Genomic DNA, 25,963 nt, shown 5'->3' on the forward strand with positions numbered 1-25,963 from the left:
TTAGATTTTAACATACCCTTGAACGGTGTTGTGCTTCCTTCTTTTGTTCCTGATACTAGTTATGTGCCTTCTACATATTTTTTCTGGATCAGTTTTGGTGATTTATCATTTTCCTAGATTTTTAAAAGAACCAACTTTTAGCTTTGTTGATCCTCTCTGTAACAGTTCTATTTTCTATTTTGTTGATTTCTACCCTCATCTGTTACTTCTCTCCTTCTACTTTCTTTAAGTGTAGTTTACTTTTCTAACTTTTTGAGATGGATTTGCTGCCTCTTAAAAATAATATATAATTTAAGGCTATACATTGCTAAGCATAGCTTTAGCAGCACCCCACAGGATTTCAAATGTAATATTTTCATGATCAGTCAGTTCAAAATATTTTCTAATTTCCACTGTGAATTTATCTTTGACTCATGGGTTTTTCCTCCTTTTCCAGAGCACGGTGTCCAAACTTCAGTAGGCATAAAAGTAACCACCTGAAGGCCTTGTCAAAATACAGATTTTGGAGCCTTATCTCAAACCTCCTAGATTATTATTTCTGGGAAGTAGGTCTGGGGATCCACACTTCACAGGCTCTGCAGGGCATTTGGATGCAGGTGGGGTGCAGGACTACAGTCTGGTAGCACAGCAAGGCTTTCCTAAGGGCAGAGAGCAAGTCTGATTCCCCTGTTTCTCCAGTGCCCACCACTGGGCTTAGCATTACTCTTAGCAAGAGTAAGACAATGGGTGAGAGAAGGAAACAAATATAAGAAAATTGTTTCTATTGAGAGACTTGGAGTTTTTGAGTGCTGTGAATTAGTGAAGAACAAATGATGAGGGCATCATTTGGTCCCAATGTAATCCATTCAGGACAGAAATATTTTTTTACTTGTCTTCAAATCTCTGCGTACTAAGCTTCTTCCTCACCTGTCCCAGTTGGTCTGCGGTCCTGGAACGTGGCTTTAGGTATGAGTATGTGCCTGTATATCAGCACAGAGAAAGTAGGGTGGCACGAGAGGCGTCCTGAGAGCAGCTGTTCAGAGCTAAGCAGCGCTCTTTGACCCTCTCCACCGCCGCACCCCGCCCCTTCCAGACCAGCCCACGGGCCTTGGGGGGAAAATCCCCACAGAACCCATTCTCAATGAGGTTATCTATCCTACCTAGCGGAGCTCTAAGCATCCCTCCATTCCAAAGCTTTTGAGAAACTTCCACAGGACCTTTCAGCCCCGACCCGACCCCGGACCCCTATCCTTGCCTCCTCTGCTCTTGTGGCCCAGGTGAGTTGCACTCTCAGCAGCCCCCTGGCCACCTCTCCCCACCTCCACGCGTGCCTCCCTCAAGTGTCCCAGAAAGGCGTCTGGGAGTCTGACTTCCCCAGCCAGCTATTGTCCTGGCCGCACGGTCCCACGCCAGCCGGTTGCGCCCCAGCCCCCGCCCCCGCCCCCGCCCCGCCCCAGGGAGGACCAAGCAGTCGGCTAGGAGTCTGCCTGCTCAGCCTCGCTCTTTCCCTCCCTCTCCCTCCCTGCCTGCCTTCCTCCCCCGCCCGCCCCTGAGGCAGGGACCGTGCAAATCGAGGAGAGGGGGGACTGGCAGCCCGGATGGGGTCCAGCTTAAAGCCCTGGGCTCCCCACTGATGTCCCATCTAGGCTGGGTGTCCCCAACATCTTGGGACCTGGATCTGCGTGAGCCGGGGTGGTTCCCAGGCCAGGAGCATGCCTGCGGCAGACCCACACTACCCCCGTTTTGCATCTGGACCCCCCCCCCCGGATGCTCTGAGCCACCCTCCTCAACCCGGATCTAAAACCCGGGACACAGCTATCAGGCCAGCCTCTCTCTCTACCCCACCCCCTCTTTCTGGCGTCCATCCCCTCCCCAACACCACCTCTGCTGCTGCCTCTGGCTGTAGACCTGCACCTTTTCCCCATCCCCATCAGGCCCAGGGAGCGGGGTGAGCCTGGATGAGAGCCCCCCAGCCTGGGGCTCTCCCAGGCCATGGCCAGAGTGCTCCCAGAGAGGAGCCTTGGCCCCTGAGCATCTGCTAGAAGCTTGGCAGAGGCCCCGCGGGGACCGTGTCTTTTGAGGACAAAAGGCGGCGGCCAGCAGGCAGACGGGGCGGGGGAGGGGGGACCGGCAGCCAGGCGGGCAGACGGGTGGCAGGGGCCAGCGCTGGCCCCCCTCCCAGCTTGGCGGTGGCATGAAGATGGGGGTGGGAGTGTGTAGTGGGGGAAGCACCTGCCTGGACCCTCACCTGCCAGCTAGCTGGGCACCCCAATGCTATGTGCTGCCCCCCTGGTGTTCCCCTACACCCCCAATCCTGCCTGGTGCACCCCTTCGGTGCCTGCTTCCCCTGATGTCTGCGTTTTAGACCCGCCGGCTGCTATATCCACGCAACAGAAGCAGGAGTGCCACTGGCCGCCAGATCACTGAGGGTCCCACAATGTGGCCTGGGCAGTGTTTTATCGTGGGTGAGACAGCCTGAACCCCCTCCCTGGATTCCAACACAGCCCTGCTGCGAGAACCCAGGTAAGTAGTCAGCATCTCTCCACCAAGGATGGGAGGCCGAGACTTCTCTTCTGTCTCCCCACATATATTTCAGAGTCTCCATCACTGCCGTGCTCTCTCTCTCTCTCTCTCTTTTTCTCTTTCTCTCTCTGACTGTGTTACTGTGTCCCCCACGCCCCATTCCCGCTCTACCACAAGGACTACTTGGGCACCCAAGCCTGGAGAGTCCTCCAGCCATCTCCATCTTCCCCAATCCCAAATGTCCCATGAGAGAGGAACTACCACCTGTTTCCCCACACCCCACACAGGGTCTGTTTTGATCATTATGGTCGCTTTGGGGTGAGAGGCCGTGTTAATATTCCCTAGTGTGCTGACTCTGGAAGGCATGCCTGAGAACCTTGCAGTGCTCTCCTCAATGCCTGCACCCCAGGCAGGCTCAGCCTCCTGCAGCTGCCTCTTCTCCCTCTCCCTCTCCCTCCTCCTCCTCCTCCTCCTCCTCCGCTCTTCTCCAGGTTCTTTGGCCTGCTTGCAGGGTGTATGTGCTTCTGTCTCTGTGTGTGAGCAGGCAGGTAGGTAGACAATGACAGAGAAGCTGATTCCAGCCCAGACCACCACCCACTCCTCTTTTCCTTCTCCCCGCCCTCCCTGCTTTCCTTTCTTTCTACTTTGCCCTGTATCTCCCTACAGGTAGCACAGATTTGTGCTCACTCCCCATTGAGGATATTGCTGTGATTCTCAGCTAAAGGGAGGAAGCCACTGCTGGGAAAGTGAGGTGCATGTGGGAAGCACTTTTAGGCCCTAGGCTGCTTGATGGCTCTGGGGAGGCCAGGACCATGCCACACAACCTGCAAGGGGCCACAGTGGGGGCCCCAGCCTCTATCTAAGGCTCTCTATCTGTTGCGGATGCCCATGTTGTATCTGGGAACCTCAGGTCTTATGGCCTTGTGCACAGTGGCCAACGGTCTTTATGTCTGGAGGAGTAGGAAAGCCTGATATGTGGAGAACATGGATTCTTCTGGGACACTTCCCCCAAGTACCCCCCTAACTTCAGTGAGAGTGTGCCACTTATTGGACCTCAGTTTTTCCATCTGTCAGAGAGACCAGTAACCCTCCCTTCATGGGTGTGTGGGGTGACTAAATGAGTTGGTGCATGCAAATAAAGGAGGTGCATCGTAGTGGCCCTGAAACAACAACAAAGCTCACAGTCAATATTGCTGATTATTCATGATTAATATTGTTATTGATTATTTGGAGGAGGGACTGGTCCCTCTTTTCCAGGGTCTTGGCAGAGATCTAGGGAGGATAGCAGGTAGGCAAATGGGGGTTGGGGAGTGGAAGGGAGGCAGGAGGGGCTCAATGTTGTCACTCTTCCTTTGTAGGGGGTGATGAGTGATGGCTAGAGGCAGAGCCTCCCACCCCCACTCCACTCCAATCTCCTTTCCCTGCACTTGCCCCTGTGTGTGTGTGTGTGTGCACGCACGCATGCACACACAAACACACAGACACAGGCTTGAACTCCCATGAGCTAGCAGAGGCCTGGCTTACAGCCTGCAGCATTCCTGGCCCTGGTGATGTAGGCATCTCTCTGTTGAGGGGAAACTTGGCAAGAGTTGGGCCTGTGGTCAGTGGTTGGCAGTGCCTGGAGACAAGGCTGAAGCTTCTGAGATCACAGGGCTTTTGGGTAGAGCTGGGGTGTGGCCCATGCAGCAGCCAGACCCTTGGGGGATGGGTCCCAGGGATTTGCTAACCTAGAGCCTGAACTGGGGCGGGGGGCAGTGGGGTCTGCTGGCTGGTTTCCGGATGTGGAGATGTGGTGAAACATTGAGTGAGGGGTGGGTGGCTGGAGGAAGGTCCTTAAGGCCAGGGGAGGAGGAGGGGAAAGTCTGAGACCAAGAAGACCCCATGGTGAGTGTAGGAAGGGGTGGGGCTTCTGGGTATAGAGTAGACTTTTCTGAAGAAGCATTTGATATAGAAGGGAGAGAACCCAGCCTGTGGTTTGGATGCATCTGGGCCTAAGAATGGGTATATATGTATAACTGTGAATGTGTGCAGTCTGTGAGTATTTGTGTCTGTCCATGGGCATTGTGGGTGTGTATGAATCTGTGTGTGAGCCAGACCACACGATGGCGTGTGCAAGTGTGTGAGTGTCTGGGTAGGCTTGTGTGTGTACAGTGGAGTAGGTATGACTTTGCATGTCTGAGTGGGTAAGCAAATGGGCATGTTTGATTCTGAGACTGAGTGAAACTGTGTTTCTGTGAGCCAACAGGCCTGTTGAATGTCTAGTTGTATATGTGTGTGATATCCATTTGTCTTTGAGTGTACATGTCTGATTATATGCATATAAGTATGAGGGTTTCAGAATGCTGAGGTATGCATGCCCAGTTAGGTGATGCCTAGCTTTATCTGCATAATTTGTGTGTGCCTATGTGTGCACATGAGTGTAGGATTATCTGAATGGTGTGTTTGGGAGTGTCAGGGTGTGTGTGTGTGTCCATGCATGTATGGGAGGGTATGTGTGTGTCAATATGCTTCTGTGTGGGTGTGTCTGTCATGTATGTGTATGAATATGGCCTGTGTGTTAATGTCCGTGTGGATTGTCCAGCATTTTGAATTGTGTGTATGCCTGTGTGTGTCTGAGTACCTATTGTCTATAGATGGACCTACAGGTCCACATCTAATTAGGGAAATGTTAGTGTAGATGATCACCCTTATATAAAGAGAACTAATTGTGTGTGGGGGGAGTGTGTGAACACACATTTTGTGCATGAAAACATATTTTGTGGGTGTGCCCATGTGTACACATTTGATTATGTATACGGGTATGGCTGTTGAGGGGGGTCTATGCCTGTGTATATATGCACAAGAGGCTGTGTGCATAAGTGAAAGAATGCATTTATATACATGTCTGATTGTGTTTGTGTGAGTGCAAGTCTGGTTGTGGTATGCATGAGTGAATACATTTCAAAATATTTAGTGTGCATAACTCAGTATGTGTTTTGTTTGAGCTCAGTATGTGCTCAGTATGAGCTCAGTATGTGTTTTTCTGAGCTCAAGTGTGAATGTGTGAGTATGGATATGCCTGTGAGTGACCATGAGTGTATATGTGTGTGTGTATGCTAGGATGTGTGAACATCTGGCTGTGTATGCATTTGAGTGAACATGTCTTTATATTTGCCCATGTGTTCATGCACATCTGAGTGTGTGTGTGTGTGTGTGTGAATATGCCTGCCTATATTTGTCTGAGTGTACAGGTGTGTGAATGTACCAGTTTGTGTAGTTCTAATTATTTGTATATGCATGTTTATATTTATTCTGGAGCATATGTTGTAGAAAAGTGTGAGTGAATGTATATGCATGCCATATGTATGTTTGTGTGTGTGGATGTCTTTGCATGTGTATGTGATAAGTGTTAGCAATTCTTCCTATGAAGACTTACAAGTATCTGAGAATATTTGAGCATTCTTCCATGTGTGCATGTGTGTGTCCAAGCCTATCTGAGAATGTGGGTATAAATGGATCTTTGTTTGCATAGCTTCTTATATGAGTATGAACATATGTGAACATACGTAGTGTGCATTCTCATTATGATTGCGTGAGTGTGTTTTGTCAGTAAATTAGTGTCTCCGTGTCTGGTTGTGTGTACATATAGGAATGAGTGATGTGCATATCTATGTGCATATGAATATGCTTATAGGCATGCATGCCCAGTTGTGTATAAACGTCTACGTGTGCTTCAATGTCTGTATGTGAATACATCATCTCATTGACAAGCATGTACCCATCTGGATGTTTATGTATGTGGGCACACCCACACGTGAGCATGTGTGAAAATGCTTATGTGGTCATGTCTGGGAATGTGTGTGTCTACATTTGGGAGCTCACCTCTGTGTGTCATATTTGTTCATTGTCTCATTGGGTGTGATGTAGAGTCTGCCTGTCTGTGGACATGTGGAAATATACCTGTATGTATACCTGTGTTTGTGAGTGAATGTATGTCATTTGTGGGCATTATGTCACATGTATGCATGCCTGTGTTTGAGAGTAAATGGATGTACACATGTGGGACCAAGTGCAGGTGAATGTGCATTGCTATGAGTGTGTTGATGTGTAGGGATAAGTGTAGGCATTTATGCATGTGCCTGTCTGATGGTATATGTGTGTGAGTGAGAGAGATTTGGCCTTGGGCTTATGCAGATAGCCCTAATCCCTGAGGAAGTGATAAAGGAGGGTACTTATGAGTCTGTGTGATGCTATGTGTACACCCCAGCATATACTGATGTGCATGTCTAAGAGTCAGTGGCACCCTGCTAGACCATATCTGGCTCTGTGTAGACATCCTACAGGATGGCAAGCTATAACACCTGAGCAATACATGACCCTTTTCTGGGACCTCCCTGGCCTCAACCATGTGCTGGGCTTTTGCAGGGCAGTGACGGAGGGGGTGTCTCAGGATAATTCTTGTCATCATTCACACTCAAGAAGTAGGGACCAATCATCACTGATGTCCTCCTAGGCAAGGGGGCCTGTGACCTTAGAAATGGATTTCTTTTTTTTTTAATTTTTATTTATTTATGATAGTCACAGAGAGAGAAAGAGAGGCAGAGACACAGGCAGAGAGAAGCAGGCTCCATGCACCGGGAGCCCGACGTGGGAATCGATCCTGGGTCTCCAGGATCGCACCCTAGGCCAAAGGCAGGCGCCAAACCGCTGCGCCACCCAGGGATCCCAGAAATGGATTTCATGAAACACAAAGACCTCCCTTCCCATCCCCACCCCCCACCACTGAGAGGCCAGGACAAAATGGCATTGTATAGTGTCTAAGGTTGGTAAATGGTTTTCACAGAGAGCACCCAAATTATGCCATCCAGGCAGAAATCTAGATGTCAATATATATGTATAAGTAACGGTATATCTGGGCAGAGTGTGGGCTATGTGTGTGTGTAGAAAGTGGTATATTTGGTAAAAGAATGAGAGAGAGGCAGAGGGAGAGAAAGGATCTGGGTTGCGTGTATGTAAGAGACAGTCTGGGTGTTTCTGGGTAAGATATGTATGTGAGACATTTGGCTGTATTTGGGAGGGGTGAGTGTGAATGTGGGAGTATGGAAATGGTACATTTGTGAGGTGCTATGAGAACATCAGCCTATTTGGGTGGAGGACGGTGTGAGTGAGAGTTTGGGTATGGCTGGGTGGGAATATGTGTGAAGATGTGCGTTTTCGAGGAGTATGTGGGTATGGGTGTATCTGGATGGTGCAAGAGAGTGGTGTAGTGTCTGGATAGTGTATGTGTTATATAGTGTAGATGTATCTGTGTTGTGTTAAGAGAGAGTATGAGTGTTTCTGGGTAGAGTGTGCATGAGGGAGTATGAGTGTAATGATGAGGTGGGAGCATTTAAGTATGGGTAAATCTGGATGGTGTGTAAGTGGGTGAGCATATAAGTCTATTAGGCAATGGAAATGTATGATAGAATGTATCTAGATGGTGTGTGTGTGTAAAAGAGAATTTGGGCACACCTGGGTGATTATAGGGGTATATGTGAGTGTGTATATAATTGGAGTATCTATGGCTGGTACGTGGGTGTGTATGTGGATGAGATGTGTGTATAATGTGTGTGAGAGATTATAGGTGTATGTGCATCGTGTGTGTGGAGTGTGAGTATTCTAGATGATGGTGATTAAGAGAGGGGGACAGTCTGGATTTTGTGTATGTGTAAAAGAGAGTGCAGGAGTTTCTGAGTTTGGTTAGGCTTATGACAGCATGGATATATCTGGTGGGAGGAGTGTGTAGGTGTATCTGGATGGTTGTAAGTGGGATTTGCTGGGTTGGAGGGTGTGAGTGGATGTATCTGGATGTCATGTGTGTGAGGTGTGGATATACCTGGATGGCATGTAAGAGAGAGTGTAATGGTATGTGTGGGCTGTGTGTGAGACAGTGTTGTATGGGTATAGTTTGGGTAGAGTGTGTTTGAATATGAATGTATCTAAATGGTGGGTGGGTGAAAGCACAGGTGTATTTGGGTGGTGGAATGTGTAATAAACTATATCTGGATGGTGTGTTGTAAGAGCTTTTGGTGGTGTATCTGGGTGTGTATGTACTTGGATATGTGTGTGAGTGTGTTTATAACTGGATGGGGTGTGTGAGAGAGTTTGGGGGACATTTCTGGGTGGGAAGTGTGTGTTCAGAGTACGAGTGCATCTGAGTGGCATGGAGGGGATGAGAGCATGGATGTATCTGGGATGCGTCTGGGAGGCATGTGTTAGAATTGGATATATCTGAGTGGGATGTGTGTGTGTTAATGGAGATGTATCTAGAGGGTAGTGAATTGTATCTAGTTGATGTGTGTGTGTATCAGCGGTCCATTTGGAATGAATCTAGATAGTGTATATATGTTTTAGAGAGTAGACGTGTCTGGGTTGGGCTGTGTGAGTGGGTCTGTGTTTGGGGTATGTGAGTGTGTGAGCGAGAGAAAATATGAGTATAAATGGATAGGATTTGTGTGTTAACAGGTGTCTCTGGATAATGTGTAGGTATCTGTGTGTGTGAATATACTTGGTTGGGAATTTGTGAGTGTGCTCTGTGTAGGTGTCTTTGAATGGTGTGTGTGTCATGGTACCATGTGTGAGATTGTAGGTGCACCTGGGTCAAATATGAAGGCTCTAGGTTAGGGATGTCTGTGGGTCTGAGTATACCTAATATTGCATATAAGAGTGTGAGTGTAACTGGGTGGAGTGAATGTGGGTGTATTTGTATTAGAGATGTGTGTGTATGAGGATAGTGTGTTCAGATGGGATGTATGTGAGAGTGTGGCTGTATCAGTATTGGGTATGTATGAAAGTGGGTGTGTCTTAATGATGTATAAGAAAGATAATGTGCACCTATCTGGGTGTGAGTGTGGGTGTATCTAAGTAAGAAGCTTCTCTGGCTTGCGTATGAGAGACAGATAGTGTAGATCTGGGTAGTGTGTGAAAGCGAGTATATAGGTCAATCTGTGTGGGGTGTGTGCATGTGAGTATATCTGGATAGTGTGTGTGAGAGAGTGTTTGGGTGTATTTGAGTGGGGAATGTTTCTGAGAATGTGGGTGTATCTGCATGTGAGTGTGGATTCATCCAGATGGTGCGTAGGTGGTATATCTTGGGTGTTTTGTGTGTTTGATGGTGTGGGTGTATCTAGGTGGGGTGTGTGATTGTGGGTGTGTGTAGGAATGTGTATATCTTTCCTAGGGCATATATGCCTCTGCTAAAGTGTCTGTAAATGTGACCATATCCATGTTTGTGTATGTGCTTACATGTGTGTGGCTATTGGTATCCAAGTATGTTGGTACATGGCTTATGTGTACATGGGTTTGTGCTAGAGTGGTGTGTATTTGTGTGTGTGTGTGTGTGTGTGTGAGAGAGAGAGAGAGAGAGAGGTGTTTTTCCATGTGAGTAAGTTCAGTGGGCAAGCTGTCTGGAGCCAGGCTCTGGGTTTGCATCCTAGTTCTGCCATTTATTAGCTGTGGGGCTTTGGGCAAGTCAGCTTCTTACTTGTAAGAAATTAAGCCAGTTTCTTACTTGTAAAGTAAGGGTAGTAATAGTATGTATCTCATAGGGTGAAGATCAGATAAGTTAATATTTGAAAAGTGCTTAGGACAGTGCCTGGCACATAATAACTCCTCTGTGCCATATCAAGTGTTACCTAGTACTACAATTATTGCATGTGCCTGGTGTATAAGTAATAGTATGTGTCCATCTTCAAGTGCAACGGAATAGTTTCTATGTGCATATTTGCCACATCTGTATCCATGTGTATGTGTAAGAAAGTGAGCAGATTCTGTGTATATGTGTTATTGTATATAAAACTGGCTTTATACTTATATGTATCCCAGTGTGTGTATAAACCCATGAGTGTATGAGAAAGGAAGTGTGTGTCTAGGAGGTCAATGGAGGGGGTTTGGCCATGCATGTGTATTTCCCAGTGTACACCTGGGTGTATGAATGTACACATCTGTATCTATGGTGATGTGTGTCCCTGTGAGTGCAGATGTTACCTGTGTTGCTGGTATGCTGCATATAGGGGTGCACATGTGTGTGTGTGTTGTGCACGTGCACACACACATCACTGTGTTTTTATCTGAATATGTAAATAGGTTTGTAGTAGTCAGGCTGAAACAGTATACATGTGAATTTCTGTTGAGTCTATACACATAAGGTTAGTATCCAGGTTTATATATGATGGTGTGTGTGTATAAAGGATTTGTGCTTATATGGCCATGTATCAGGATGTATGTTTTTGTGTTGTGTAAGTGAATGCATAGGTGTGAATGGGTGTGTGCATCTAAGGGTTTGTGTCTGTGTATAAGCATTGGTGGCTATGTGGCTATGTATATGTGAGTCTGCATTGCTCTATATTTGCCTGCCTGCCTCTGCGTGTGTAGCAGTGAACCTGAGCGATATGCCAGTAAGTGTGAGCATGTCTGTACTATGTGTATAATGTTTGTGTACCAGGGCAAAGTTTGTATAAAAGAGTGGATTTTAATCTCTTACTATAAGAGCCTGGGGTGGAGGAAGGACTGGATCTACAGGATGTGAATCGACTTACCCTGTGCCTGAATGTCAGTTCTTATGTCTATGCATGCATGATTGTATGTGAAAGCATGTAGGTCCATACAGTTTGGTTATTTTTCTTAAGACAGACAGAGAGAGAGCGAGCGAGCAAGGGGGGACAGAAAGAGACAAAATCTTAAGCAGGTTCCACGCCCAGCTTGGACCCCAGTGGGACTTGGTCTTATGACCCTGAGATCATGACCTGAGCCAAAATCAAGAGTTAGATGCTTAACTGACTGAGACACCCAGGCACCCCAGGTCCATATGATTTGGTATGTATGTGTCTGCATGTGTCCATATGTATGGGGAGTTTTTCTCTGCCTAGGCCCCTATATTTCTATTTAAGGATGGTTATCTGTGTGTGTGCATGTTTTGTATATCTTTGCATGATTTGCTGGTAGGTGGGTGCCTACACACATGCCTAACTTTCTGTGTAGAAGAGGAGATGTGTGTGTGTGTGTGTGTGTGTGTGTACATATATGCATATACCTGATTGTGCTTATAAGCTGGCGTAAGTCTGGATGTGAGTGCAAATTTGAATCTCAATGTACATGTGTGCTTGTATGCACATATCTGTCCATGTGTGCTAGTGTGTTTGTGCAATGTGACTAGATGTGAATGTCTTAGGGCATTCCCAACTTGGCACATGGAAAGGGTGAAATATCTATATAGCACATTAGAGTAAACTGAAGAAGATTTAGGGGTACTAGGGTGAAAAGAAATTCCTTACATTTTCTTTATTTTTATTTACTTATTTGAGAGACAGAAAGCGAAAGAGAGCACGAGCAGGGAGGAGAGGGAGAAGCAGGCTCCCTGAGAGCAAGGAGCCTGATGCGGGGCTTGATCCCAGGACCCTGAAATCATGACCTGAGCTGAAGACAGATGCTTAACTGACTGAGTCACCCAGGTGCCCCATATTTTCTTTATATTATATGAATTATGATGAGAAATACAAAAATGCAAAGTTTGAGGGGAGTTACTAAATACTGAATTTGTATACAACTTTCAAGTGAAATCTTTTCAGGATTTTTTCATAGCACAGTTAAACTCACTTCTGGAAACATAACTTTTATTCACTCATGCAAGTTTGTAGTGGTAAACATTCATGCCCACTTCTGAGCCTTCAGTTGTGACTGCCTTACTTTATTTTATGGTAATTTGACTCATTTATGAACATTTCCATCATGACTTGGTAATGTAGTTTGTGCTGGGCATAGATATTCTACATCAAGTTACTGTGTTTCTTGGTAAAAATTCAAACAAAACAAATGAAACAAATAACCATTAGTACTTTTGACACAGATATAAGCTTATATTGTGACCTGCTACTTCTTGATCTTGGAAAGCCTGGTGTTGAAAGTAAGATTTAGTCCATGGTGGTCGTGCAGGCACAGTTAGCCCTAATGTCCTCAGTAATTAGCTTGAATGTATGAAACATAGCTGCATGATTCTGCAGGTTAGCAAAGCTCACCTGAAAAGCATTAGCTTTGAGGACATCGGGTGCCATTTTGGTTTCTCTGAAGCTTTCACACCATACCAACCTTTCTTAAGAAACACAATAGCTAACTGCTTATTAGTCCCTCTCTCTTTCACCTCCCTTTCATAACTCACTTGTTTTTACCATGGCCAGGTAGAGACCCAGGTTTTTTTTTTAATATTTTATTTATTTATTCGTGAGCTACACAGAGAGAGGCAGAGACATAGGCAGAGGGAGAAGCAAGCTCCCCGCGGGGAGCCCGATGCGAGACTCGATCCCAGGACCCCGGAATCACAACCTGAGCCAAAGGCAGACACTCAACCACTGAGCCACCCAGGTGCCCCAAGACCCAGGTTTTATACTCGAAATAGCTAATGATCTCTGCTGTCTCTTAGTGGTCACCATCAACAGGAAACGTATTGCATGAGTGGGTGGCAGCAAATGGTCAAAGATTTTTTTGTTTTGTTTTAGTAGTTAAAACTCCCTTCTCTGCAATAATCAGAACTTGGATAATTGATGAAACCTTTGTCCTAAGTAGACACAGACAAATAAGTCTTTTTTTTAGTATTCAACTTAAAAACACCAACTAAATATCGCCCAGGGAATCATATATAACCTCGCTTCTAAGTTTTAATTTTGCTTTGAATCCATAAACCTTGACAGTATACTTTCATATATTTTTGACTATCTTAAATTTTTTTTTAGATTTTATTAATTTATTCATGAGAGACACAGAGAGGCAGAGACAGGCGGAGGGAGAAGCAGACTCCCTGCGCTAAGCCTGATGCGGGATTCATTCAAGGACCATGGGATCACAACTTGAGCCAAAGGCAGGTGCTCAACCACTGAGCCACCCAGATGCCCCAGGTGTCTTAAAAATTTTTTGTTATAACTTTATTCATATGCTCAAAGAGCCATTTGTTGAAAGGAGTAAGCATCAAAGCTGCAAATGCGAGTCTTTCACAAAAAATGCTGAAAATTTTCTTTTAGCTCATAAATCTTTTACAAAATCCTTAAACACTTAGATTTAAAACAGTAGAGAAAAGTGTACTGACCCCAAAGCTTCACAGAAATCCAACACACCGGTGGGTGGTAGCTCGGATTTAATCAAATTCACTTAGCATCATTTATTGTGGAAATTAGACCTACAGGCAAACTTTTATACATGAATGCTCCTTAGTGCATGAATCTCGGCATTTTCAGAACAAATTCCAGAATGTAAACTTCATGCCATCTCAACAGCAGCAGCAGTGCATGGACTAATACAGAGTTTCCATGATATTAGAAAATATTCATGTATCACTTTGAATATTTCAACCTTAGTTTATTTTGGTGCTTCTTGCATTTCTCTTCAGGCTTTCTTACTATGAACCGAGCACTTCCTTACTATGAGCTGAGCACAATTAATCAACATCTAGAGATGCATCAATATAAAATGAAAACCCTTTTGATTCAATCTTCTTAGTGACATTTCAGTGTCCTTTGACCCGTCATCACTGTGTCTCCTAGTAGCAATAGTTGAAAGTGACCCCTTTCTTATTCTTTTTACTCCATTGGTCCCAAATATGATGTGGACAATTTCCTGGCAGACTGCTAGAATGTTCCTGACAGAACGTTGAGATTCTACTGGGAGGGACATCTTAGCTTTACTTGTTAATCATGCAACCCTGTCACGAGTTGGTTGAGCTCCATCTAAGAATGTTCTAACCTGAATAAAAAAGAAAAAAGAATACTCTAACCCATCTCATAAAAGAGCCAGGCTTCTTAATTTGCATTTTGAGTTGCCTTTTTTTAATTTTTAAAAAATTTTTTAGGGGATCCCTGGGTGGCTCAGCGGTTTAACGCCTGCCTTAGGCCCAGGGCGTGATCCTGGAGTCCCGGGATCAAGTCCCACATCGGGCTCCCTGCATGGAGCCTGCTTCTCCCTCTGCCTGTGTCTCTGCCTCTCTCTCTCTCTCAGTCTGTGTCTCTCATTAATAAACAAATAAAATATTAAAAAAATTTTTAAGATTTAATTTATTTATCTGAGAAAGAGAGCACACAAGCAGCGGGGAGGGGCAATGGGAAAGGGAGAAGTAGACTCCCTGCTGAGCAGGGAGCTGGATGCAGGGCTCTATCCCAGGACCCTGGGACCATGACCCTGGCAGAAGGCAGACAGATGCTTAACCCACTGAGCCACCCAGGTACCCCTTTGAGATGCTTCTAAAAGTCCAAATATTTCTCTTTGTGAGAGTGTTTGTTTCATGGACAGTTGATCAACATAGCCTACTGGGAAATGAAGTTTCTTTTGATAACTTTTCCACGCAAATTGGACTTTTAGGGTGAGGATGAGAGGGCTTATTTGGCAACTGAATCCAAATTTGGGACAATCCTCATTAAATTGCTTAAATTAGGGACAGCCTGGATTATTTGGGAAGGGAATATGTCTTGTGAGTTTCTGAGTCTCCTGATTTTCCAGCTTTAATCAAAAAGCCCATTTTGATGGGAAAAGAAATATCTTAAAAATTCATTCATACGGGGAATATAAAAAATAGTGAAAGGGATTATAGGGGAAAGGAGAGAAAATGAGTGGGAAATATCAGAGAGGGTGACACAACATGAGAGACTCCTAACTCTGGGAAACGAACAAGGGGTAGTGGAAGGGGAGGTGGGCAGGGCGATGGGGTGACTGGGTGACGGGCACTGAGGGGGGCACTTGATGGGATGAGCACTGGGTGTTACACTATATATTGGCAAATCGAACTCCAATTAAAAAAATATACAAAAAAATCTAAATCTACTTGAATGTGAAGTATTGAAGGGGGCCAGCAGATCTTCAAAAACTGATTTTTTAAAAAAACAAATTTGAGGTCTTCTGCATTCTTAAGAGAGTAGTGCTCTGGAAGCAAAGCCTTAAAGGCCTGTCTTTCCTGGGACGCCTGGGTGGCTCAGTGGTTTAGTGCCTGCCTTTGGTCCAAGGGCGTGATCCTGGGGTTCCAGGATTGAGTCCCACATTGGGCTCCCTGAGTGTAGCCTGCTTCTCCCTCTACCTGTGTCTCTGCCTCTCTCTGTGTGTCTCTCATGAATAAATAAATATTTTTTTTAAAAAAAGGCCTAGCTTTCCCTTTAATGAATCAATTCAATTGCAGTCAGGTTTTATTCTTTTATTGACGAATATTTTTACCTAAAAACAAAAGGTAATAATTAATTATGAAATAAATTATGAAATCCCACCAAGAATCAGATTTGGCTAATTTTTAACATTAAAAGCCAGTCACAAAAAAATAAAATAAAATAAATAAAAGCCAGTCACAAGCAAATCAGCAAATAAACCAAGAAATAATAAAAAATATATTGTAACATTTTTAAGAGTCCTTTCAGAAATACCGTGAAATACTTATAGATGAATGATATAATAGATATGCTTCAGAATACTTGGAAAGTGGGGGAAATAAGTGAGGTTATAGGCAAAACAAGACCATAAGGGTTGATCATTGGTGAATCTGGGCGATGAGTGCACTGAAGTTCATTACTGGATTTTTTACAGTTTATACTTTTTTATATCTGAAATGTTTTAGAAGGAAAAAAAGTTTTTTTCTAAAGAAGCAGAAATCAAGGCAATTAACAAAAGAGTTGGGGCACCTTGGTGGCTCAGTGGTCGAGCGTCTGCCTTTGGCTCAGGGCATGATCCTGGAGCCCCAGGATCGAGTTCCACATCGGGCTCCCTGCATGGAGCCTTCTTCTCCCTCTGCCTATGTCTCTGCCTCTCTCTGTGTGTGTCTCTCATGAATAAATAAATAAAATCTTACAAAAATAAAAATAAAAATAAAAATAAATAATAACAGACTATCTGGGATGTTTCAATAGAAAGGGATCCAAGCATTTACAATCTCCCTTTGACCCCCTAGAATCTTTCTTGGTCTGACTCCCTGCTATGGTATGTGCCCACCAGCCGAGCAACTCTGCTGTTTCCACCTGTGCCTGAAGGAATTGGCTGGTATGTGCACATATGTGGGTTTGTCTCTGGGTGTATACCTGTTTCAGGGTGTGTATATCAAGTAATGTGAGCAAGTTTGTGTATGTACACGTGTCTGTTTGTGCAATAGTATGTTTGTATACATGGGCAGTTTTTCTCCTTGTGGTTGGTTGTGTTATATATTGCATGTTTTCTCTTTGTGTCTGTTGGAGCTGGTATACTTTCCTGTATAAGTGAGTGTGTGCATGAATGGGTATCTGTGTGTACATGTGCCAGAATTTATATGTCTGTTTTGGCAAGTATGGCTAATGTATGTGAAAGAGTTTGGATCACTTGGCCTCTGTGTGTTAGAGTACATCATGTGTGTATATGTGAGCTAGCTTGTCTGTTTTTTTCTCCATGCAGATATATTTGTGGATATCTGAGGAGGATTCTGTCTGTGTGTACATACATGTGTGTGTTTGTGTGTATGCATGTGGCAGAGTTCAAGTGCATGTGAATATGGTGGTATATGTAAGTGACTTTGAGTATTAATTTGTGTAACAGTGTATGTGATGACATAGGTATGCCACTGTGTCCGTGCCTGTGTCTGACTATGTGAGATTTGAAAAATCGAGTAATTGTATATATGAGTCTATGTGTGAGTAGGTTTGAGTATGTGTATCTGTCAGGATTTGAGTGTTCATCCGTGTGTGTGTGTGCGTGTGTGTGTTAGGGGGGTTAGAATTGTGGGTTTATGAGCCATTGCACATAGGTGTGTCTGAGTGTGTCTGTGTATATGAGCAATTCTCATCCCTCTCATACCTAACACCCTCTTTTATGTAACATTTTGTAACACCCCTTTACTATACGGAAATGAAGTTCTTAGGTAATATAGTCTCTCTGCACATATAATTTCAAAAGAAAATCCTTATAGTACTTCATGCAATCTGCATGTTGTATTAATTCTAATATAAATAAATAAATAAACAAATAAATAAATAAATGGAAAGTGATTTATAAGGAAGTAATTTGTATTTTGATATGTGAATGTGTTAGACATGGCAATCCCCAGGAAATTCAATAAGATAGTTAGAGGCTTGTAATATCTTATGAGTAAATGTGGGTTTGGAAGAGGAAAAATCAGAAGCTACCCCTTGCTCAAAGTGCAGGAAAATGACAGGCAAAGGCCTAAGGGTAAGATTTTCCAAAATAGTTAACTCAAAGAAAGTGCTCCCCCAAACAAAGTACAGTCTCCTCTGGACTTACTTGTCAGCTGTATTCCTGGGTAATGCAGGGTATATTGAACTAGGGGGAAATTTGTATTTATATGCGAAATAGACTTATTAGATTCAAGGTTCAGTTCATTACTAGGCCAAAGTCCTACGGATTCAAGACATGTGTTGGCTGTGTGGGACTGCCCCACACATCATTGGATGGCCAGCATCCTTCCCCGGACCCCTTCGGTTAGAAGGATATCCTATGCCCGTGCATTGTGGCAACCCAAACTGCTCCTACAACTTTCCGAAATGTCCCCTAGGGGGCAGTAACGCCTTTGTTGAAGACGACACACTGTTCAGACTGAATGCTGTGCCTGCGGAAGGCCCCCTAGACCACGTACATGCTTGCAAGGCGATGTCCCTGTGAGTGAACTGGTTACTGTCCATAGGTCTCCACAGCAGTAGCCTATGTGTCTGTGAGTGTCTACCTATCTTTCTGAGGGGGTCTGGGCACGAGCAGGTGTGTATATGTTGTGTGCATGCGCTCACAGTTTTAGCCCAGGATGGGCCCAGGCCATGGCCACCCGTGTGCTCAAAAGAACCTTCTCCCTTCTAGAGCTACCCCAGCTTTCCAGGCTACCCCAGATTTTGTTCGTTTGCGGCTATTGTTTTGTGTTGTTTTGTTTCATTTTAGTGTCTGGTTTTGTTTTCACCAAAGCTCTGGGCTATGAATTATCCACCTTCTTGATCTTAGTGTGTTTCTCTGTGTCTCCCACTCTCACCATCTTATTTCTGCTTCTCCCTGTCTCTATCTCTCCCTCTGTTCCAACCCGTCTCTATATCTCTATATTATTCTCCTTTCTTTCCTGGCATTATCCCTCTCCTTGTCTCTCTCTCCCTCCCTCCTTCCTTCTCTCTTGTGCTCTGTTTCTCTGTGTGTCTCTGTCTCTTTTTCTCACTCTTCTTCCCTTTTCTGTCTCTATTTCTATCTCTTCCTGTTTGTGGGTAAGGCCTGCTCTCCTTTCTCTGTTTATTTCCCCCCTTCTCCCTCCCATGTCTCTCTGTCTCTCTCTCTCTCACAAACCTCTTTTCTCGAACACTGTGTATCTCTGATTCTCTTTTATATCCAATCTCTCTCTGTCTGTAATGCTTTCCCCCTTCTTCTCCTCAAGGCTAAGGTGTGTGTGTGTGTGTGTGTGTGTGTGTGTTTGTGTGTGTACACATTTACACATACCCAGCTGTCAGCTGGTGCAGTTCTGTGGGAGCTATCAGGCCTTGAGGACCTAAAAGGGCGTCTACCAACCCCAATTCTCCCAAGCCCCTGCCCTGGCACCTTCTCATGGTCTATTGGCATTGCATTTGAGACTTCGGAGTGTCATCAAAAAAGCTTGGCCCCAGATGGCTGTGGCAGGCCAGGCTGGATTGAGCTGGGAAACAGTATTGAGGGGTGACTTTTTTTTTCCTGGGAGGGAGAGGGTAGAAAGGCTCCACTCAGCCCTTTGTCCTTCAACCTCAAGGCCGTCTCAGCCCTAACAGTAGTTCTGAGCTTCTCCAGCTTCCCTCTGGGACCTACAATGTTACATTATCACACTCCCCTCCCCTGCCCCCAGCTCACACACAACAGGAAGGCTTTGCCCGTGTCCTCCCACTCCTTTACTTCCTAGGCTGCTTTTTCAGCAAATCCTCCTTGGATGCCTCCAGGCCTCCCTCCCTGAGCCACCAGCCCATTTAGTCCCTCAACCAATTGTTTTAACAGCCTTTGTCCAAGGGCCTACTATGCGTTGTGCATTGCTCCTCTAGAGGAGGATGTCTGAATCTATAATCCCTGCCCTTGTGGAGCTTTCATTCAAATACGGAGAGGCAGACAATAAACTGAATTTTAAGTAAATTATATAGTGCATTAGAAAAATTAATTTTATGAAGAAAAATAAAGCAGGGTAAGAGACACAGAGTGTCCCTTATTTTTCACCTGAATTATTGCAGGAGCCTCCTGTGTAGTTTTCCCTACTTCCACCTTTGCCCCACCTGGCCTCCTCACAGCAAGGGGGATCCTTTTCAATCCCGGGTCATTATCACATCTCACCTCTGCCCCCGTGGCTCTCATCTCACTCAGAGTAAAAGTCACAATCCTTACCGTGGCCTGCGTGATCTGGCCTCACCACCTTTCTGACCTCACTTCCCACCACTTTATGATCACTCATTCCGTTGCATGCATAGTGGCCTCCTTGCCTTCCCCAAATACACCACATGTGCTCCCACCTCAGGGCCTTTGCACTGGTTGTACCCTCTGCCTGGACTTCTCTTCCCTCCAGTATCCACATGGCTCACTCTCACCACCTTTAAGACTTTGCTTAGATGACACCTCCTCCATGAAGCCTTCCCTGTCCATTTCATCTAAAAGTATACTTCCCCCACCCCTAGCACTTCATAGCCTCTTTCCCTCATTTACTTTTCTTTTTATTTTTATTATTTTAAAGATTTTATTTATTTATTCATGAGAAACACAGAGAGAGAGGCAGAGACACAGGCAGAGGGAGAAGCAGGCTCCATGCAGAGAGCCCGACGTGGGACTCGATCCCGGGTCTCCAGGATCATGCCCTGGGCCGAAGGTGGCGCTAAACCGCTGAGCCACCTGGGCTGCCCTACTTTTCTTTTTAGAAGCTTATCATCATCTGACCTACTGTACCTCACCTGTATATATTCTTTATTATCTAGAATATCAGCTCCATAAGGGCCAGGATCCTTTTCTATCTGGTTCACAGCTGTGTCCCCAGCACCTGGCACACAGTAGCTGCTCAATAAATCATTTTTCAATGAATGAGTGCACACAAGCATACACATATCTTGATATTCATGGTACTCCCTGCCCCATTCAAAATACAAACCCAAGTCCTTGTCATGGCCCACAGCCCTATACAGTCTGGCTCCAGACATCTCTGTGATTTCACTTTCTACCGCTGTTTTTGTGCCTAGCCTTTTCCACCACACTAGTCTTCCTACTCTTTCCTGAGCATCCTAAGCACACTGCAGATCATAAATAATAATAATATAAAAACCTATTTAACCTATTTAGTGGCCAGCATTAATGAAAACAAATCATGAAATAGAATAGAACTAATGGGGTACATCACACATAAGATCAGTGCTGTTTTGCGAAACTTTTGATTCAGTTATGTGTGCATGCATGTGTATATGTATGGGGTTATGATGTAAAATGTATGGCTTACTATGGGCAGAAATCAAAATGGTCTGAAGAACATAACCTTGGGGCTTTGCAAAGGGGGAGAAGAGCTGCACCAACATCCCCACCTCACAGACCTACCAATGGAGGAAACAGGTAACAGAGGACATCCAGAGAGGTGAAGCACCCTCCTTCACCCAGCAAGGAGAGGGTAGGAGAGCAATGGGCCAGGGGCAGGGCATGACACCAGCCGGGGAGTAAGTGCAGAGGCCACTAACACTGCCCTTTCTGTTTCTTCCTCACCTTTCCTTTCCATCTGTTTCTCACTGTTTCTTTTTCTTGTGTTTCTCTCTCTCTCTCCATCTCTATCTCCGTATTCCCTCTCCCTCTTTCCCTGTCTCTCTGGTTCCATTTCTTCTTATCTCTTCTCACACTCATCCTCCCATTTCCATCTCAATTTGTATCCATTTATATCTTTGTCACCGTTTTCTCTTTGTTCTCTCCTTTCTCATGCTGTGCCTCTGTCTGTGTTTTTGTCTCTGGCTCTCTCCTGCCTTCATCTCTCTATCTCTCTGTGTCTGTGTCTCCCTCATTATCCCCATTTACAGGTGCAGCCGAGCAGGACAACTGATGGAGTCCCCCAGGGCCCATCGAATAATACTGGACTGGCTGATCCCGTAGGGTTGGGAGCAGCACCTGCCCCTCAGTATGGCCAACACTACTGGAGAGCCCGAAGAGGTGAGCGGCGCACTGTCCCCACCATCGGCATCAGCTTACGTGAAGCTGGTGCTGCTGGGACTGATCATGTGCGTAAGCCTGGCAGGCAATGCCATCCTGTCCCTGCTGGTGCTCAAGGAGCGTGCCCTGCACAAAGCTCCTTATTACTTTCTACTGGACCTGTGCCTGGCTGACGGCATACGCTCTGCTGTCTGCTTCCCCTTTGTGCTGGCTTCTGTGCGCCACGGCTCCTCATGGACCTTCAGTGCGCTCAGCTGCAAGATTGTCGCCTTTATGGCCGTGCTCTTTTGCTTCCATGCGGCCTTCATGCTATTCTGCATCAGTGTCACCCGCTACATGGCCATCGCCCACCACCGCTTCTACGCTAAGCGCATGACACTCTGGACATGCGCAGCTGTCATCTGCATGGCCTGGACCCTGTCTGTGGCCATGGCCTTCCCACCCGTCTTTGATGTGGGCACCTACAAGTTTATCCGTGAGGAGGACCAGTGCATCTTTGAGCATCGCTACTTCAAGGCCAATGACACGCTGGGCTTCATGCTTATGTTGGCTGTGCTCATGGCAGCTACACATGCTGTCTATGGCAAGCTCCTCCTCTTCGAGTATCGTCACCGCAAGATGAAGCCAGTGCAGATGGTGCCAGCCATCAGCCAGAACTGGACATTCCATGGCCCTGGGGCCACCGGCCAGGCTGCTGCCAACTGGATCGCTGGCTTTGGCCGTGGGCCCATGCCACCAACCCTGCTGGGTATCAGGCAGAATGGGCACGCAGCCAGCCGACGGCTCCTGGGCATGGACGAGGTCAAGGGTGAAAAGCAGCTGGGCCGTATGTTCTACGCAATCACACTGCTCTTCTTGCTCCTCTGGTCACCATACATTGTGGCCTGCTACTGGCGAGTGTTTGTGAAAGCCTGTGCCGTGCCCCACCGTTACCTGGCAATCGCTGTTTGGATGAGTTTCGCCCAGGCTGCTGTCAACCCGATCGTCTGCTTCCTGCTCAACAAGGACCTCAAGAAGTGCCTGAGGACTCACGCCCCCTGCTGGGGCACAGGAGGTGCCCCGGCCCCCAGAGAACCCTACTGTGTCATGTGAAGCAAGCTGGTAGGCAGACAGGCAGGGAGAAGGTCATGGCTACCGTGATGGGGCCAGCAGTAAGGGAAGGGTGAGCCCCACACAGGAGCCTTTCTTTCTGAGCTCCAGCCCTAGCCCCTCGAACCACCTGGAATCTAGGCACCTTTGCCAACACCTCCCCAGGGTTGGAGCCTGGAGTGGGAGACTGGGAAAGAGGTGTTTCTAATTCTGTGGGGCCTGTCTTCCCCTGCCTCCTTCTCCACTTCTACGATCTCTCTCCTTTCTTCTCTCTCTCTCTCTCTCTCTTTCTTCCTCTTTCTCTCAGAAGTGACAATTCAGAAAAAGAAAACAAGACTGAAAATGCAGGGTTTTCTACTAACAGTTGAGAAGACAGGCTTTCTTGCTTTAATGTCTCTCCTTCTGACATTGTCCAGAAGGCAGAAATTTGTCCTGTAAAATAGACTTCCAGAGCTCTTATTGCCCCCTCTGCTCCCATGCACCCTCCCCTCCTGGGTCCTTTAGCAAGGCCTGGATGTTGGGGAGAAATTCATCTGCTTACAACAGGGACCAAAGGGGGTGCTGGGTCCCCAGGGAGCAGAGATGTTTAATTGCTATGTTGTGTGCAATGTTGTTTTAAGCTAACCCTGGTCCCAAGCCTGGTTTCTTCCCACTTCCTACCATGTCCAGACCTCCTAAATGTTTCTTGAGCAGCTGTTCAAGAAGCCAGAAGTGGAGGGAGAAGGACCCCTAGGATGGGCCCAGGCTAGGACCTGGGATGTGAGCTGCACGCCTCAAGCTGAAGAGACCCAAGCTTGGCTGCATTCTTTCGAGCTGCCTCCTGGATCCCCAGCCCCCAACTCCTCTTCCTGAGGATGGAAATCCACTCCAGCCCCACTAAGGCTGATGTGGGTGCCATACAGGCAGGAGCATTTCTCCCAGGGAAGTGTAGGGAGAGAGCCAAACTCCCCAGAGTAACTGGATCCCAGTGCCTGGGGTCAGAGCAGAACTCAACCCCAGAATTGTCTCCTGGGTTCACACTATTCTATGGAAGATGAAAAGTTAGGGGGTGGCCTTGGTGTAACACATAGTGGTATAAGCTCCAAGGCACTGTGGACTTGAGTCCATTCCTATCTGACCTCTTTTTGTCCCCTTCAAGCCTCAGGGGCCTCAAGCCCCTCTCGGTAGCCCTTGGCCTCCTGGGCCCTCAGCCCACAACTTCCTTCCCCTGAGTAGCCTTCTCCCCCTTCCTCCCTCCACCCAAAGTGGAGCAGACTGCAGCCAGATTCTCCAGGTGGGAGAGCCCAAGCCTCCCTTCCAGGGCAGAGTCCACTCTGGGCTTACATCACTGCCAGTTCTTATGGACTGGTGAGCTAAGCTGGCATTCCTTTGCCTGGCCTTGCCCAGATTCTTTGTCCCCCTATCATTTCCTGGGGGAGTGGGAGATCTGTATTTATCTACGCCCTTTCCCTTCCTGATAGAAGCTGTTGTCCTAAGCTCCCTCCCTATCCCCAAGACAGCCCCAGAACTGGGGAAGCCTTGGCCCAAGAGGAATGGGGAGGGCACTCTAGGCAGGAGAGACGTTAATGAGCCTGGCTGTGGGGTGGCCCTGGAAAGGCAGGCCAGAGTGGCTGAGAGGCTGGGGTGAGGGTACCTGTTCTCTCAGTGATAGTGATGGGAGTGCCTTTCCCAGGGAGTGGGGTGGGGGGACCACAGGGGTGGGAGTAGATAGGGTACATTCTGGAGGGTTTTCCTCCATTTCTTTTTTCTAACTGCCTGGATTCACCATTGGATTTTGTAAATGGAAAACTGAAAAGAACAATGCTATATTGGATGTTTTCTCTTTTTGACTCTGTGTGTGTGTGTGTGTGTGTGTGTGTGTGTGTCCTGTTTGCATGACCACATGTGGGGAGGTATGATTGAATGGGACTGTTTCTGTGTGACTTTGTGTGGGAAGGCACCACTGCCTGGTGCACACATGTGAGCAAATGCCTGTATGTGGAGACGTATAGCACATACACACACACACGTATGTACCTAATTAAAAGAAGACAAAGGAAAGTATGTGCCTGCAGTAGGAAGTAGAGTGGTCAGAGCATAGAATTTTTAAAATGTACGTATGTATGCAGCAAGAGGGTGGGCTTCCATCTCGTAAAATCTTCCTCCTGTGGCCCAGGCTCTGAACACGAACGCGGGGGACAGGATACTTGAGAACCCCACCTCTTCCCAAAGCCTGGAGCCCCCAGGTACCATTCCAACTTCTGTATCAGTCTCCTCTCCAAAACGCACACAAGGTGTTCCTAAAAGTGGACCACTTTGGAGAATAGAGACTGGGATTTGGGGATCACAGTTGAGGGGGAACTAATGAGGTTAGAAAATGCCCCCTACAAAGTAATGGCTTCTGGAGGGGCTATTCAGTCTGGGATGAGAGCCCTTCTGAAGAGGGCTCCCACTGTATACAGCTGGAACTTCGGTATAAGCTTTGACTAAATTCGGAGGAGGCATGTTACAGGGTGGGGGAAAGCCAAGCCCGGGAGTCTACCCAGCTAGCTTGCTCCCTGGGCACTCACTTTACTATTTATTTACTTATTCTCTCAGGTGCACAGAATTGAGTTGACCCTACTCCTCAGTTCTTGGCACACTACATCATCGTTGGTCCATGCGAGTCCCCTTTATTCTTTGTTTTGTTTCATACCCTCCATCACCCATCACTGATCCAATCCCCTCTCCCACATAGGCACTCACTCTCGTGTATTTAATGTATGTCCTTCCAATTCACCGTTCATGTGTTTATTTGCATATCTGTGTATCTGTGAAAAATATATGGTATTGTTATGTGTTTTAATTTACATAAACAGTATTGTACTATAAATCTTGTTGTTTCTTTTTTCACTCAACATTCAGTTTTTGAGAGATCCAGCCTTGTTGCTGCACGTAGATCTGATTCATTCTAGTGGTCCATCTTCTACATATATCACATTTTTCTTATCCATTCCCCTGGTGATGGGTCTCTAAGCTGCCTCCAATTTTATGCTACCACAGAAAGGCTACAATGGGCAGTTTCCTACATGTCTTAAGGATGCCTAATTTAGAGGAAAGGAAACTGAAGCTCAGAGAGAGGCAATGATGTGGTTAGGGTTACAAAGTAAGGAGCAGACCCGTGGTGTGAATCCCAGACCTAAAGCCAGAACCCTACCACCATGGCTCAGGAAAGACCATCCATCTGGCCCCCCGAAATTTAAAATACAATTAAAAACATCATACACTGGGGAAAAGGTGAGGA

The 25,963-nt window shown here is 46.3% G+C and overlaps 1 protein-coding gene across 4 annotated transcripts; it reads left to right on the forward strand.

The window, feature by feature from the left end:
* The first annotated feature begins 1,542 nt into the window (after positions 1 to 1,542).
* On the forward strand, positions 1,543 to 25,552 carry GPR173 (G protein-coupled receptor 173). Of its 4 annotated transcripts, none has more exons than XM_049107082.1 (4): positions 1,543 to 2,502; positions 11,823 to 11,969; positions 16,427 to 16,515; positions 21,483 to 25,552. In XM_049107082.1, the coding sequence occupies exon 4, from the start codon at positions 21,583 to 21,585 to the stop codon at positions 22,702 to 22,704; it is 1,122 nt and encodes a 373-aa protein (XP_048963039.1). In that variant the 5' UTR covers positions 1,543 to 2,502; positions 11,823 to 11,969; positions 16,427 to 16,515; positions 21,483 to 21,582; the 3' UTR covers positions 22,705 to 25,552. The 4 variants fall into 4 exon arrangements, with proteins under 4 accessions (XP_048963039.1, XP_048963040.1, XP_025324368.1 ...); XM_049107083.1 differs by having other exon boundaries at positions 11,829 to 11,969; XM_025468583.3 differs by lacking the exon at positions 11,823 to 11,969.
* Positions 25,553 to 25,963: the final 411 nt, after the last annotated feature.

Source organism: Canis lupus, chromosome X (genome assembly GCF_003254725.2).
Source record: "Canis lupus dingo isolate Sandy chromosome X, ASM325472v2, whole genome shotgun sequence".
In the NCBI taxonomy this organism is placed as follows: domain Eukaryota; kingdom Metazoa; phylum Chordata; class Mammalia; order Carnivora; family Canidae; genus Canis; species Canis lupus.